The 15,740-nt window shown below is 40.0% G+C and overlaps 1 protein-coding gene across 4 annotated transcripts in view; it reads right to left on the bottom strand.

The window, feature by feature from the left end:
* ABCC8 (ATP binding cassette subfamily C member 8) overlaps positions 1-15,740 on the bottom strand; it is a 95,769-nt gene that overhangs the window by 63,826 nt on the left and 16,203 nt on the right. For all 4 annotated transcript variants that reach the window (XM_072985704.2, XM_020802952.3, XM_078383873.1 and 1 more), the window contains exons 6-7: positions 15,214-15,402; positions 1,742-1,906 (exon numbers count right to left, since the gene is read on the bottom strand). In XM_072985704.2, coding sequence (XP_072841805.2) covers positions 1,742-1,906; positions 15,214-15,402 — 354 coding nt within the window. The remainder of the gene's footprint in view (positions 1-1,741; positions 1,907-15,213; positions 15,403-15,740) is intronic.

Below are 15,740 nucleotides of genomic sequence, written 5' to 3'. Positions count from 1 at the left end.
AGAATTATCTCCAGATTTACTCTACTCTTTTGATGACTGTCTTCCAGCCTCTGCTATCACAGCACTCTTGAGAGTAGGTGAAGGCCAGTGGTGACCAGATTTCTAATCTAGTAGCTTCGACTACCCTTTGCATTGACAGTGCACACACTGCCCAGATCCTTTGAGAAAAAAAAAGAACAAGCTTGTGGTATAACTACTGTCACTGCTAAGCACATCTCCTGAGTAATTGTTTCCTGAATATGCCCTGGACTGTTCCCCCAATTCTGCAGCACAGATTTTGGGTAGTGCTGGGATTCTCAAACCATTCTTGGTGCCTGTTCCAGTGGCAGAAGATATGTCGGATACAGCCTCATAATTTTGTCTGCTTTGTCTTTTCTTTTGCCATATATGAAGCAGAGGTTCAAAGATAATCTCACCCTTGCAATTGTGACCCAGACTGTTTCTGCTGTTTATAGATTTTTATCACTTACAAGATCTGCAAGATGTGTGAGCTCCTACTTCACATTTCTCAAAATTATGTCACTTCTCTTTTGGGCACAGACAGTTTGAGCAAGGAAAATTACCTAGAGGTTGTACTCATTTGAGACACAAAATTGGTTTTCTCCTAGTCAATTTGGCAACACAACCTTAAACATGAGCAGTATTGATTGTGTCTATTGCAGAGGCTTTGTTTACAAGCTGTAAAGGTCAGTGATCATCATTATGCAGATAGGTCATGTTGAGGACATATTTATATGGAAAATAATGTTATTTCAGCAGAACTGTTCATATATTTCAGGGTTGCAATAATTTTTAAGAAATGTTGTATTTACATGCACATTCATTTCCTCAAGTACAGATCAATGGCATTATGAAATACAGTTTGTAGGAAGTGCAGACATGTGACAGATCTTTGCAATATACCAATGGATCCGTAGTTATAATCTTTACTGGTTCATTTTTACTGTTTCACAAACATATAACATATTGCCTTATTTCTTAGTGTAATTTGTTTTATTTGCTCTTATATTATGTTTGACTATTATTGATTATTTCTGGTTTTTATGTTATTGCTTTTATTACTGCTTTTGTAAACTGCCCAGAGTGGCCATGCCAATTAGATGGGAGGTATAACTAACGAACGAACGAACGAACGAACGAACGAACGAACGAACGAACGAACGAACGAACTAACTAACTAACTAACTAACTAACTAACTAAATAACTAACTAAATAAATAAATAAATAAATAAATAACAGTAATATATGCTAATTAAGTCATGAAACGCAATTCAGTGTAAATGGCATTTAATATTTTTGTTATATATATCACACACATTTTTTAAAAGATTGGCATCTGCCCATCAGTGTCACGGCCAGTTACTACATGTTACTGCACAGCTAGCATTTGCAACTTCCTCCCCACCCATTCAGAACAGAACATCTGAAAATATATGAATGTCTTACAAAAATCAGGGTATGAGAAAAATACTTCTGTGCATTCATGTAATTTACATGTAAATTAATTTAAATAGAAATTTTAAATATTTGAAAGTAAACAAGGGTCATGACTAATTTTCAGTGAAAACTATGGAATTGGACTATTCAAAAGGACACGATTACTATACAACTAACTGTTACTGGATCTTTGCCCACTGACTCTTAAAAACTGGAGCATGATTCCACTATGCCCAAGCATGCTCTCAAAACAGTTGAGTTCACACAGCTTTTTAGCAAATAAATCACTAGTATCCGAAATACCTGTATTGCTCCTCTCAGGTTAATTCCTGTTTCAATGGCAACATAGTACGATGCTTGAAGGAAAGTTCTTTGCAGCAGAAGAGCAAAGAAAAGGAGGACTGCCAAAACGTAAGCATTAGCCAGGAATTCTTGAGATGAAATGAAAAATACGCCAAGTAATTTAGTCTGGAGGGGGAAAAATAATATTCAAAATCTACTTATAAACAAAGCACAAATTTAGGACATTAGGAATTGCACATATGACTGAGTAAAATATTTTAGGGAATCGGAGAATCTTTTTATTGAACTAACGGATAACATTTTAAAAATTGGGTGAAAAAAGTTCAAATTCCTTGAATAGGCATATACTTAAGAAATTCAAATACCCCCTGATAATTATGTTCCACTGAATATTTTTTAAATCCTGTGCAAGATATATGCTAAGTATACAACCTAATATTTGCATGTAGACCAGTTTCAACAAGTTTGAACGTTGCTTTGTTTTCCCCACCTGTTTGCCTTACATGCATAAGCAGTGCTTGTGTCATTAACAGAACAAAGATGACAGCAAGCCTCCAGTTCCCACACCCGGTCCTCTATTTTGAGTGCATGCAAGCTAGGAACTTGAAGCACAGAGGAAAGAACAACTGGATAGGGGTCAATTAGTCCCCCATTGTGTTTGCATGTACTTGAACCAATAGGAAAACAAAGCTCTATTGAGCCCTAAGGAAATTGAACCATGTTACCCCAAGAGACTAGGCTGCACTCCCTGTATCTTCACTAGCTGTATTTCTGACAACACACATATTTTATAGAATTGTGTGAAAAAGATCCACTCAAAATTGTGTTTGAGTTGACTATGCACAAGGGAATATCTGAACAGGAAGCTTACGACACACCATAAAGCACTATCTACTTTACTGTCCCTTTTTCAAGATGGGAAAGTAATGGTCTTCTAGTGTGAAATGACACAATTCTTCTGGATCACTTCATTTTTACTTCGCCATTTAAAATCTGTGATTGAATTAAATTTTTGAATTTATCAGGAAAAAAAACAGCTTGAGCTGTCATTAACTTTGATTTGTCCCTCTTTCCTTTCCTTTCCTTTCCTTTTCTGGTGGATGGTATTAATAAAGGTATTACTGTAATATGGAGTTTAGATTTTGAAGAAAGTCCAGGTGCACAACAAAAGCACTAGTTGGCCGAGATTATCAGCAACTGCACAATTGAGCAGAGGAAACAGACTAGATTAGTTCCTGTAACCCTCTCCCTATCTTCTATAATAATGAATATTAAAATGAACATGAAATTTTACAATAACAAAAGCAAGCATTCATTAATTATGGGCAGCATCCTTTCACCGGTACTGTTTCCTATTCTACTATAGCAGTCCAGTTACACCCTTCTAGTCCTTCAGCATCACAACATGAAATTGCTAACAAAGGAAGGCTACTCCAGCTCAAGCAGAATTCATTACACAATGCATGATTCTCGAAGTATTTCTCTTTATATATGGTCAGAGGTATATAATATATCAGTGTAATAGCACTGCAGAGAACTTGCAGACTCTGCTAAATTACCTCAGAGTGTGTGATTTATCAGTAACATCCCATTACATCTTATGGGACAGAAGATATAAAACACAGTCTGAATTTGTTTGTGCCTTTTAGTGGAGAACTCTACGCAGATCTCATTCATAATCACAGATAGTTTGATACACTGAAATTTTATGTACAGAAGTAGATATGACTCTGAATGTGTTATCAGAAAACATTTGGGGGCTATTTATGTTATTTGTAACAGGAACAGGGGGTATTTTCATTGAGACGGAAATTAACTCTTTCCTCTTGAGATATGATTCTGATTAATCAATTGCTCTTAGGAAAAAAAACCCTCTCATTTACCCAAGTTGGTTCTAGGCAGTGGGGTTTAAAAGGATCTGTCATGAAGGCTAAGTCTGTAGGAGAAAAAAGGCAGAAAAACAGCCAGAGGGGATAAGATAAAGCAGCAATTTCTGCTTCTTTCCAACAGCCATCAATCTTGGTGCCAATGTTCTGCAGCTCTTTTATTTTTGCCTGTTTATTTCACAACATCAACCAAAGTCAGCATATATGTTTTATTTCTCAATACCTATTCAGCATGCTCCTTCTCAAAGATCATTCCAACTTCCCAAAATGGTTTGATATAGTATTAGCATTCAGCACTTTCCTGGTAAGTAGCACATTTGCACAAAGTTGATACAAATAATCATAAATTTCTTTTTACAAGTAGTATAATCTCTATCATACAAAAACTTATACACTTTTAGCATTCTTCATTACAGTTCTTTTCTTATACTTTTGATCTACAGTTTATTATTTGTTTATTATAAATAATCACTAGTTCATTATTTGTGGTAAAAATTTTAAAGAATGATCTGTCATTAGCCAATCTTACCCACCAATTTAGATTTTCTGCCTTAATATAAATGTTTTTCATACAAAATTATTGTTTGTTAGTAATAAAGGTCATAAGACTGACCTACAGCAAACTAATGATATGAGGAAGAGGAAGAAGAGAATGAGAGGACACACAAGTGTTAGAGGTAAAGTTGCCCTTATAACACTTCCCACAAAGCCAGCCCCCAGGTATTGAACTCAGTACCTCTCAGCTAGAATAGATCTAATTTTATTAAAATAACAGTGTCAAAAGAACATTGTTTCTTCCTAGACTTCAAGTTCATTCTGTGCAATCTTTCACTCTCTTTATCACCCCTCTTTCTCCTCAGTATCTCTTAGATTGTTCTCTTTGACTTCACTCTCAGACCCTCTGACTGTTCTCTCAGTCTCCCCAGACTCCAAGATCACCCGCTCCCTGATCTCTCCTCATCAGACTACTGCCCATACACATTCCCCTCCTAATCTAGTTTTTCTTTCAGTCAATCAGAACTATTCTTACCAACATCTCATGCGCCTCACTCACCACATTCCACCACTGATGTACTAATAACTAAACCATATAAACAATACATTTAAAAGACTTGTGGCTTGATGCTGCAACGAGACAGCAACAGGAGGACAGAGCTCCGTCCTCTGGGCTGAATTCTATCCCCTGGGACCCCCAGGGGATTAAAGCCACCCCAAACAGGTGATGAAATTGGGGAGAAGCTTCTTGATCATGAGTGTGATGACCGTTATCCCCCTTTGATCCAGGAAACTGCTCAATCAACCAGCAGGCAGAAACAAGCAGCTGGAAAGCTTGCTTGCAAGTCGTCGGCAGCTGGCAATTGAGAAGCGATAAACCACCTTAATTAACATTGTCTTTTATCATTGGGTGGGAAATAGTTTATAACTATACGGCTTTATGACTATCCGTGGATGAGACAATTCCCTATAACAGAAATAGTGTCTTGTATCCTCAACACTTACAAAGCAGCACTGAATCTGGAAAGAGGAAGAGATGCAAAGAGATGCAAAGAAAATAAATTAGACACTAATTAGACATTTAATTATACTTCAAGGAAGTATGTTTGGTATTATTTTGGTGTTGGAAACTCAAGGAATCTTTTTCTTATTAGTTAACTACCTTGGAGTTATATTGGTTATGTTTTGTCTACAATTATTTACAGCTATCTACAGCATTGGCAAAAAGCCCAGAACTGGTGAGCAAGTGACCTTCAGCCTCCAAGCAGAAGATATTCTTCACGTTTGAGACTGGATTTAAGTTTAACCCTGAAAATTATCAATCTACTAAAATAGACCTATGGAAGCAAGTATTGATGGAATTGGACTGATAACTACTAAGCAACTGGACAATTTTACTTGGAATACAATTGTTTGATATCTGGGACATAATGCTACAACAAGAAATTTTTGGGGGATGAAACAAAATCCGCCCTTCAAGCAATCTTATATATAGTGAGATCCCACAGTGAAGAGGCGAAATTATTCAAGAAGCAGCTAAAGAAGGACTACAGTCAACAAGAGACAAGGAAGAATGAGCAAGGAAATGAGAGGGTGGTGGTATGATGTATGTCAATCAAAGGAGTGGCTGGAGGGAACTAGAGGAGAAAATTTAAGAGATCTAATTTTAATTATGGAGCTGAGGAGAGTTTTAAATGTGCTAAGGGAAGATAAGGGGAGAGAACCAGCATATTTAACTAAAAATAGCCTGGAAGATCTATTGGAAATAGATCAAGTGCAAAAAATGATCATGGGTGGTACAAGGGATGGCAAATATTTTAGAGAGATTGGAAATAAGAATTGGAAAAAGACAAATAAGAGAATGAGTTACTTAGAAAGATGTAAAGGGGAAAAACACTCAGGTGGCCTTCAACCTTGGAAAATATGTATACACCTAACTTCTGGAATTGTAAAGAGACATATCTTATATATTAGAAAAGGGAATCAAAGTGAAACAAGGGATTGCTAATAAGGGTTAAGACATAATATGGTGGCTCTTAAGTAAATTGAAGCTTGATATAAGCACAGGTAAAACAATTAGCACTTAATTAACATATATCAAATATGATATCGCTATAGACATGACAGAAAATCTGGAGACAGAAATGGCTAAACTAATATATAAAGAAAATCTATATAAATGCTTTAGATAATCATTTATTATGTTAGGAATCTATTTAGTTATTACTGATATAAAATACAAAGTTGGTCGGTTAACTTGCCTCAAAATTATATAGATTTGAAACCAAAATTACTTTTATGAATTATCTTATTAGAGGATTTTGAGAACACTGTATACTATGAGAGCAATATTATGATAGTAACCAATATTGTACACTGAAACACACATATGATTGGTTCAAATGCTTTAAAAATGTGAAGATTTTGAAGGGATAAGAGGACACCAAGATGCAAAACCAAATAATTATAAGCAACCCATGTATCTTGATGTTTAATAAACACGAACTGAATGTAGATAGAATGAAAAACTAATAAAATGTTTTTAAAAACCCAATACATTTAAAAATAACCAGACATCACAAGCATCTCTCCTATGCTGCCTGACTCATCATCCACATTGTTACAGACTGAAGGGGGGGGAAGGTGACATATTGTCTGATGATAATCTGGAACAGCAAAGCCTGGCTTCTGGATATTTATCCTCAGGGATTCTCACAAACATAAATGTTCAGTCTGTGGGGAGAAAGCAGCTGCGAACAAATTGGGACAGAGACATTATGTGCGGGGAAGTATTAAGCATCCTGCCCAGCTGCTTCTCTGCTCCATATGCTAGAATTCCAAAGCTGCTGCTCTTAAAAATAAATTATAGGAAGAAAAAGAAAAAAAAGTAAGATGTAGAAGTGGTCATAAGCAATTTTGCACATGTATTTACTCCATTATTTCCAGCCTAGAACTTTCATTTTAGTAAATTTAGATAATTTACAATAATGGTACTTCTGAAGGATGACTAGGATCTTTCAAATACTAGCTTTTCAAAACTTCTTGCGCTGTTTTGGGCACATTAGGGTTGGCATTCTACAAACAAGGGTTGTCATTCTACAAACAAAATAGTCTTTCAACCTGGATCCAGTAGAGCCTCCCCATGAAGCATTGTTTGCTGATTCCTCCTGTTGCCTGCTACTCACAATGCCACCTGCAGTACTGTTGTGGAAGATCTCCCAACCCCTCTGTGAAGATGTTTAGTTTTTAGTGACATTGGGAGTTGTGAGAGGAAGAAAGAATCTCTTCGTTCTTCCAGTGGAGTATTGTGTGGGGAGAACTCTGCTGTGCAAGTAAGATCTAACCTAATTTAGTATATCTTTAAATGTGTTGTCTAATTATTTGTATTGGAAATAACTTCATCTGACTCACTCTGAGAACTGTGCCCATTCCTTGAGATGTATGTTCTTGCTTTAGTGGCACATACCTTAGTTACAGTGGCTTCACTGCCTGTGGGTCTTTTTCTAGGCCCAGTTCTATGTGCTAGTTTTAGCCTATAAAGCCCAGTGTGACTTGGGTCCAGGCTGTCTGAAGGATAGCCTCATCCCATATGAACCTTCTCAGTTTTAAAGAGTTTCTGGGAAGGCCCTTCCCCAGTCCCAACACTTTTGCAGACTCACTTGGGAAGGATGTGTGCACATGAGAGACAGCCTTTTCAATGGCTGCTCCCAGGTTGTGGAATGTACTCCCTGGAGAAGCTAGGTTGGGCCCCCTCCATCTTGTCCTTCTGTTCTTAGGCCAAGACCTTCCTTTTCAAGCAGACTTTTAAGCAATTCATGATTTTTTAAAAGAAATGTTGCATCTATTGTATCTATTGAATGTAGAAAATTTATAGATGTGTGTTAAAAAGGTTTTTAAATGGTTTTTATTGTGTTTTAATATTGTTTTATGTTTAATTGCTTTTTAGTGTCATTCTTGTTGTTAATGGTGGTTACTGCATAGTTTTAAATTATTGTGAGTCAGAGTCCTCTGTGGGGAAAAGGGTGGTATATAAATCAATAATTCAATAAAACATTAACTAGATACGTTCTTCTCTGTAATTTTTTTAAAAAAATTCAGAACAAAAACAAATACAAAAGTGCAAACAAACAAACAAACAACCCTTACCACACAATCTAAACTACCGCGAACTCCATACCCATGGGACCCCTTAGAACAGTGGTGTCGAACTGTGGCCCTCCAGATGTTCTTGGACTTCAACTCCCAGAAGCCTTCACCACCACCTCTGCTGGCCAGGATTTCTGGGAGTTGAAGGCCAAGAACATCTGGAGGGCCACAGTTCGACACCACTGCCTTAGAACAATACTTTTAATACAATCTTCCTTTCCAAAATGGTATTGATTGTTGTTTAGAGGCTTTCCCCTTTCCTTTCACTAGTACAAATTCAACAAATCTAACGAAATAGCATAAAAACATTTGAACTTATTTCCCCTTTTCATCTTAAATTCAGCAGTTAATTTATCATTTAATGCAATGTCCCTTACTTCATTATACCAATCTTCTAATTTAATGTCATTTTTGTATTTCCAAAATCTAGCTATTAATACATATTAATATAATTAGTAATATCAGTTGAGCTAGAGCAGGGGGTCTCAAACATGTGGCCTGAGGGCCATTTGCAGCTCGCCGGATGATAGTTTGCGGCCCTTGCCTTGCCTGCCCCCCTGAGGCGTCCACACGTCCTCTGCTGTCAAGAGTCAAAAACAGTGCCTCACCTCGCTCGCAGCTCTCTCCCAAGACAGTGCCTCTTGCACCCTCCATCCGGAACTGCTGCCTGCCAGCCAGCCCGCCTGTCTGTCTGCCAGCTGGCAGGCTGCAGTTCTGGATGGAGGGTGGAGGAACTGTCTTGGGGGAGAGCTGGCAAGCGAGGCGTGCTGCCAGCCCTTTTCCCCAAGTGCCGGAGCCACTGCCGAGCGATGCCTGAGAACGAAGCTTGCTCCCAGACCGTCCTCAAAGAGCGCCTCCAACAGCGCTGCCAACAGCAGCTGTCACCACTACCACCTCTTCTAGGGTAGCGGCTCTCTGGCTCCCTCTCTTGGCACCCCCAGCACCAGCCTGGCCAGCGGCCACCTCAGCACCCAGCAGTGCTTCCTCCTCCTCCTCTTCATCCTGCTTCAGCCACCTTGGCTGCCTGGGCTCACCTCACAAAGTTTGTCGTGGTGGGGGTAGCTGCTGCTGCTGAGTGCACCTTTTTTTGAGGGGGCCCTCAGAGGAAGGTTGCTGGAACTCTGTGTGTGTATGTTTGTTTGTGTGTGTGTTTGTGTGTGCGCGTGTGCACCTGTGGGGGCCCCCACCCTACTCTGTTTAATTTCACAGGTACTGATGGGGGCTTTTCTTCTTTGGCAAGGCGATTCTGTGAGAGTTTAAAACAATTATGTTGTGCCCTCCTCCCCCCCCCCGGGCTAGGCGGTCGCTGGCGCTCCCTCCCTTCTCTACTTCTTCGTCCTGCTGGTGGTGGTGGTAGTGATAGTGAAGAAGGAGCTGGAGGGGGTGGTGGCCAGCGACAAGGGCTCATGCCCCCTCCGACCTCGGAGCCCAAGTCGGCCTAAGGAAATTCCTGGGCAGCTTCCTCGGGCTCTTGCTCTGCTTGGTGGAAAATCTGATGCAGCCCAGCCTCACCCAGACTCTGCCTCCAGTGGCCCCTGGGTAAATTCAGTTTGCAACCCCTAAGCTAGAGCATTTGTATTGTCTCATTTAAATTCATATTAATTTTTTTCATTCTTATTGTGCTATCAGCTCTTATAATTTTTTGTTTGCATTGAATTCTGATTCAATTGCAAAACAAAATTTATGTCACAAACACAGATTCTTTTCTTCTCCCTTGGTATTAGATATAAATACAGAAAGCAAACAATTCTGTTTAAAGGCATTACTTCAAAAATTATAACAATTATATATTTTCTTAGATTACATGTGACTGCATATACTGTTGAAAGTGCAAAATATCTTGTGAAGGAAACATTGAATCTAGGATACAGCTGTGCACAGTGAAAATGTTTGTATTTCTTTTGTCTTTTTGGGTGGTCTGTTTTGTTTTCTTTCATTTTTGTATTTTTCCCATACCATTCTTTTGGTTGTACATGAAAGGAAGAGGCCTGTTTTGGTTCATTCATTTTGTGTTTCCCCATTCATGTTTTCCCGCACTCCAAAAGCCCTAAAGAACTCTTTAAAATTACTCCAAACAAACAAACAAACAAAGGCAAGGCAGCAGAGAATCAATCTACTCCAAAAGCAGACAACAGTACACGAGAAAGAAAAATCATCACCAGATCTTTGCAAGTGCTAATTCATATTGTCAACAGTATTAGTTCAGTTCTACCTACCCAGCACAAGAGAGACCTTCTAAACCTGGGCAGCACAATAGGAAAAAATGCAAGGAAGCAGCCAGTCAGATGTACCTACTCAGCAAAGCAACTAAAAACAATGCAACAACAAAAACAGAAACAGAAATGCCAACACAGCCCAGAGGCACACTGGCACACTACACAGTAATAAAGTCATTGTAACCCCCCTGCCCCTTGTCACCAAAATATACACTTCTAATGGACAAAATAAACAGTTTGTTTAAAAAATTAGACAAACGGGTAAAGTACACACACACACACACATACATACACACACACACACACACACACACACACACACACACACACACACACACAGAGAGAGAGAGAGAGAGAGAGAGAGAGAGAGAGAGAGAGAGAGAGCATTAAAAAAGTACACAGTCCCTCTTCCAAAAATCAAGAAAAGCAAACAAGTCAATAAAGGCAAAAAATAGGGCCTCATGGTACTGTACAGTGTTTAAACTGCAGTATTGCAGCCAAAACTCTGTTCACTATCAGTGTACGATTTGACAGCTTGAGATTGTCAGTCTTGCATCCTTCCAAGGTCAGTAAATAAGTACCCAGCTTGCTGGGAGGGGGGCAATGTGCAACCTGTATAATTCAAAAATTGTAAACTGCCCAGAGTATATAAGCAGCACACTTTTGCTTTTGCTTTGCTTTAAAACAAAAGCCTAACTTTCAATCAAATGTACTAAATATGGGGAGATACTGTAGCTCTTCCACATCATTTGATGCCTTTTCTTCTTTTCTCTCCACTGAGTTCATCAGGCAGCAACAAAAATAATCAAAGAAAGGAAAGGACTGTCTCCTCCATACACAAAAATCACAAGAAACTGAGGGGGAAATTTTTAAAAATCCAGAGCATTGCCATAGGTAGGCTGTCTGGCAGCAGCAAAAATAATCCAAAAAAATGGGGGGGGGGGATCCTTCCCTATAATAGAGAATAAAAGGCACAAAATGAAAGGATTCTAGATAGAGACACAAGAAGCAGTCTCAAGATGGAGGGCATCAGAAGCTTGACATACAATATTTCAACCCAGAAGGAATAAATGAAGCAAAGACCAGGCTTTTTTACGGATTCAAAATTCTTGTTCCCCAATCCCAAAGACTCAGACTGGCTGCTGATAGTTTTTACAATGCAAATGGTTGAAATAGTTTTTAAGTGATTTGACAGATAACAAAAGGTGAAAGCTTATATGAAAGAGAGGACACAAAACAAGCATGAAATAGTTGTATATCCATCTTCTGTAAACATGAATCCTTTATGTTTTAGAGGCTCTCTTCCAGCAATCAACAAAATGATAAGAAATACACAAAAGAGAAACAGGATTTTGGCTATTCCTAATGTTTCCCAAAAGGCAAATTTTAAATAGCTCATGAGTAGAGATGGGCATGAATCAGAGAAATTGTGATTTGTTTTGATTCATGATTCAAGTCAACAAATCATGATTTTTTTCCTGACAAATCAAAGAATCTATTTGTCAATTCATGTTTTACTTTAAAACCCTATAAAATTGCTCTCCAAGGATCTAGAGAAATCAAATTCACAGAGATTCTTTCTCTGACAAGCCCCAGAGGGCTTTCTTTACAAGCCCTGCAAATTTGATGAACTTTGGGTTTTGGACGTCCAGATTATATACACTCAAGTAGGGACCCAGCCCCAGGAAAGTTCCCCACAGGTACCTAGAGAAACCAAAATAACAGAGAAGATTCTACTGACTCTCCTTTATGATAGGGGTTTCAGACATGCAAGTTATACATCCACAAAATAGGTCCTTCCCCAAGTAAGTTCCCTTTAGCATCTGGCTTGGGGAAACCCAATATTCACCAAACATGGAGGGATTGTAGAGGAGAGTCATAGGAAGTTTCTCTGTGATTTTGGTGTCTCTAGATGCCTGGGGGGCATTTTATAGGCAAATGAATCAAAATCACTGAAATTAATTGGTTTGTATTCATCAGGGGCATTGATTCACATGATTACAAATTGGCAAATTAGCAATTTTTGAATGAATTTGGTTATTCATTTTTAATTTTTAATTCATTTGGTTGACTAAGCCTTCTCTTCTTCTGAGGTTGATAAAATGAGTATCCAGCTCCCTGAGGGGGGACAATGTGTAGCCTGCATAATTAACTTGTAAACTGCCCAAGTGCTTGAAGTGCTATGGGGTGGTATATAAGCAGCATCCTTTTGCTTTTTGCTTTTTTAAAACCAGATCATGCTCCTTCTATGATCTAAGACAGGGGTCTCCAAACAATGGCCTGTGGGCCACATCTGACCTGCCTTGCCTTTTTATCTGGCCCAGTCCAGACTCTATCTAGAGGAGGGACCTTTTTATCTGGTTATTCCTGCCCTGCCCCTGCCGTCCTTCCTTCCCTAACAGCTCCTGGCAACAGGATTAGTGTCCTCCTCATCCCCTGCCCTAATGCTCTCTCTCTCTCTCTCTCTCTCTCTCTCTCTCTCTCTCAGCCTATCCACCACAGGGAAACAATGAAGCTCCCACCCTTCCCCGGGCTTCTCTCTTGTGGCCCTCATACTGAAAAAGCCTCTCCTCAGAGCACTTACATGTCTTTCCTCCTCCTCCTCCTGTTGCATCTCAAACTCACTCCAAGGCCACCACGACTCTTTTTTCAAACCACCCAGACGGAGTTCAAACAAAACGCCCCTTTGCTACCTGAGCATGTGATGGCAGGGTACGGTTGCCAAGAAGGCCCAATGTGATGAAGGAGGGGAAACCTGAGCTCTCTTTGGCCGGAAACAACTCAGGTGAGTTAAATTCAGCTGTGCATGAGAACTTGGGGGAAGTACCTCTTCCTCCTGATCAGCCATGGGTTCAAGTCCCATTTCAGCAGACTCCCTCTCATAAAGAGCATGGAGTCGTGGTGTGTTTGTTCCAGTTTCTGAAGAAGCCCCTCTCCGCATTTCCAAAGACTGTTGCCTGGCACAGGCGGGACCAGGGCAGCAGGGAGGATTGCCTCCTTCAGCAGCAAGACCGGAGCGGCAGACGGTGACCAGTTTGTTTGCTTTCCATGTCCTGAATGCAGGCAGTTTATTCCTTTTTCTGCCCACCTCTCCTGGTGCCCCAGGTCTTTCACAACTTCTTTCCCGAGTCCTCCTCACTCACCTCTACCCTTGTCAGCCCCCCCCGTGTCCCAGCGACAAGTGAGACCTGAGACACCCTCTTGCAGCAGGATGAACTTTTGCGCTCCTGTTTCTCCCCCTCAGAAGCCTCATTCATTTCCTTCTCTCCCTTTTATCCCCCCCACTGCTGTCACTATCCCCACCCCTCCACCACTCCCACTGCAGGGGCATTTCTCCCAAATTCCTTTTCGACCGTGGTGTTATGCTCCTTTCTCCCTCCTTCCCTATCCACCCCCTCCATCAGCCTCTCACCTCCCTGTCCCCCTCAGTTAGGCTTGGCCTGCTCTCTCTTCGCTCAACTCAGGAGGCTGTTTACAACGAATGCTGGATCTGCCATGCAGCAGAACTCTGAAAAGTACTCTTTTTAAAACTACAATATTTCAAATCCTGTAGCCAGCATGGCCACACCTCATGCCCTTTGGGAGATTCTGGTGTTGTAGCCTGAAAAAAAAATAACCTGGACAGAGAAAGAGGCTGTAGGTGCTTGGCTTGGACTCTATATTCTTCTGGGATAGACTCAAGGTCAGCAGTTCACTATCTGGATTAAAATTGCTATTTTTACTATAATGATTTTGCTCTTGCAAATCTTGTAAGAATAAAGTATGCTAAGTCCAACTATCGAGCAAGTTTATCTGATGAGCATCTTTAGTCCATTCTAATAATTGGCTCCTCAAGCTTGTAACCTCAGTTCAGCAATATTTTGAAATTAAACAAGAAGTTACATCATTCCCATTAATATTGTAGTATACAAGTACAAGTTTGTTGACCCAAATAAAACTTATTCATTCATTATAAAATTTCCCCCCTTTCCCCCCTTCTCCCCCCCCCATTTTCCCCCCTTCGGCCCTCAAAAATGTGTAAAATATATGATGTGGCCTTCGTACTGAAATGTTTGGAGAGCCCTGATCTAAGAGCAGGGATGGGTAACCTTCGTCTCTGCTATAGCTACATTTCCTATGGGACAATCTGTTGAAGGCTGCATACTGGGAAGGGTAGAGCTTCAGCCAAAAGTAGGTAGAAACAGCGTGTCTGAGTTTTGCAGCATCACAGGATTGCATGGTTCCCTCTGTCCCCCATATCACCACCATCCCATCTCAGTGCATTTCTAACCTATATTATGCGCCATTCCTTCTCTCTTTCTCTCCTCTCTCCCTTTCTATCTCTTTCTGCATCACTCTCCTTTTATCTTTTCATTTGTTTCACTCCCATTTCCCCTTTTTCATTAACACAAGCTTGAAATGACTGCTTAGAGAGGGCTCCCTCTGTTTACATTGCTCTATATGTTTTGTCTCCACTTATTGATTATTTCCTCTTTTTCCCTGCTTCAGGCCCCTTGGCTCAACTTGGAGCAGTCATGCTTCTTTACTGCTATCTCACTTCCTCCCACAATAGTAAGCATTCATTAGAAAGATGATCCAGCAGGCAAGAGTAGGTTTATTTTGCCCAGAGAGGAGCAAGAAACTGTGTATATGGGTATCCACATACACAGTCCACAGAATACAGGTCTCACATGCCTATATTAAAAGAAAACTAATATGCATGTTTGGAAAAATGAAAAAAGAAATGTACCTTTGGATGAAAGGTGCTGTTCCCTTTGCCAACATGGTGAACAATTCCAGAGATACAAAGTGGCCCAGCAAATCCAAGCAAATCAGCCAGTATGCGGAAAGTGCTGCTCAGAACCAAAGGTCTCCCAAAGGCATGGCAAAGGGCACACCAGATAGATCTGGATCCTTGTGGGTATGGGGTGTCTTTATTCTGTCAAACAATATTTTTTTAAAAAGTATTAGAGAGAAGGATGTGAAATGCCATATTCCAAAGTGATTAAAGAACATGTCTTATTCATATACAGTGGTGCCTCGCTTAACGGGCACCCCGTTTAACGACGAATCCGCATAGCGATGAAGATTTTGCGATCGCAAAAGCGATTGCATTGCGATGTTCCCTATGGGGAAAAATCGCTTTTCGATGGTGGCTTCCCCCCCATCATCGCAAACGCCCCATTTTCACACATTTTTGAGAATCTAAGGATGTTTTCTGAGAATAATAATCAAAGGTATTATTATCAGTGTATACAGTTATAATTTACTAAGAGA

Source organism: Pogona vitticeps, chromosome 1, assembly GCF_051106095.1.
Source record: "Pogona vitticeps strain Pit_001003342236 chromosome 1, PviZW2.1, whole genome shotgun sequence".
NCBI classification, from domain to species: domain Eukaryota; kingdom Metazoa; phylum Chordata; class Lepidosauria; order Squamata; family Agamidae; genus Pogona; species Pogona vitticeps.
This window is presented reverse-complemented; position numbering and strand designations above follow the sequence as displayed.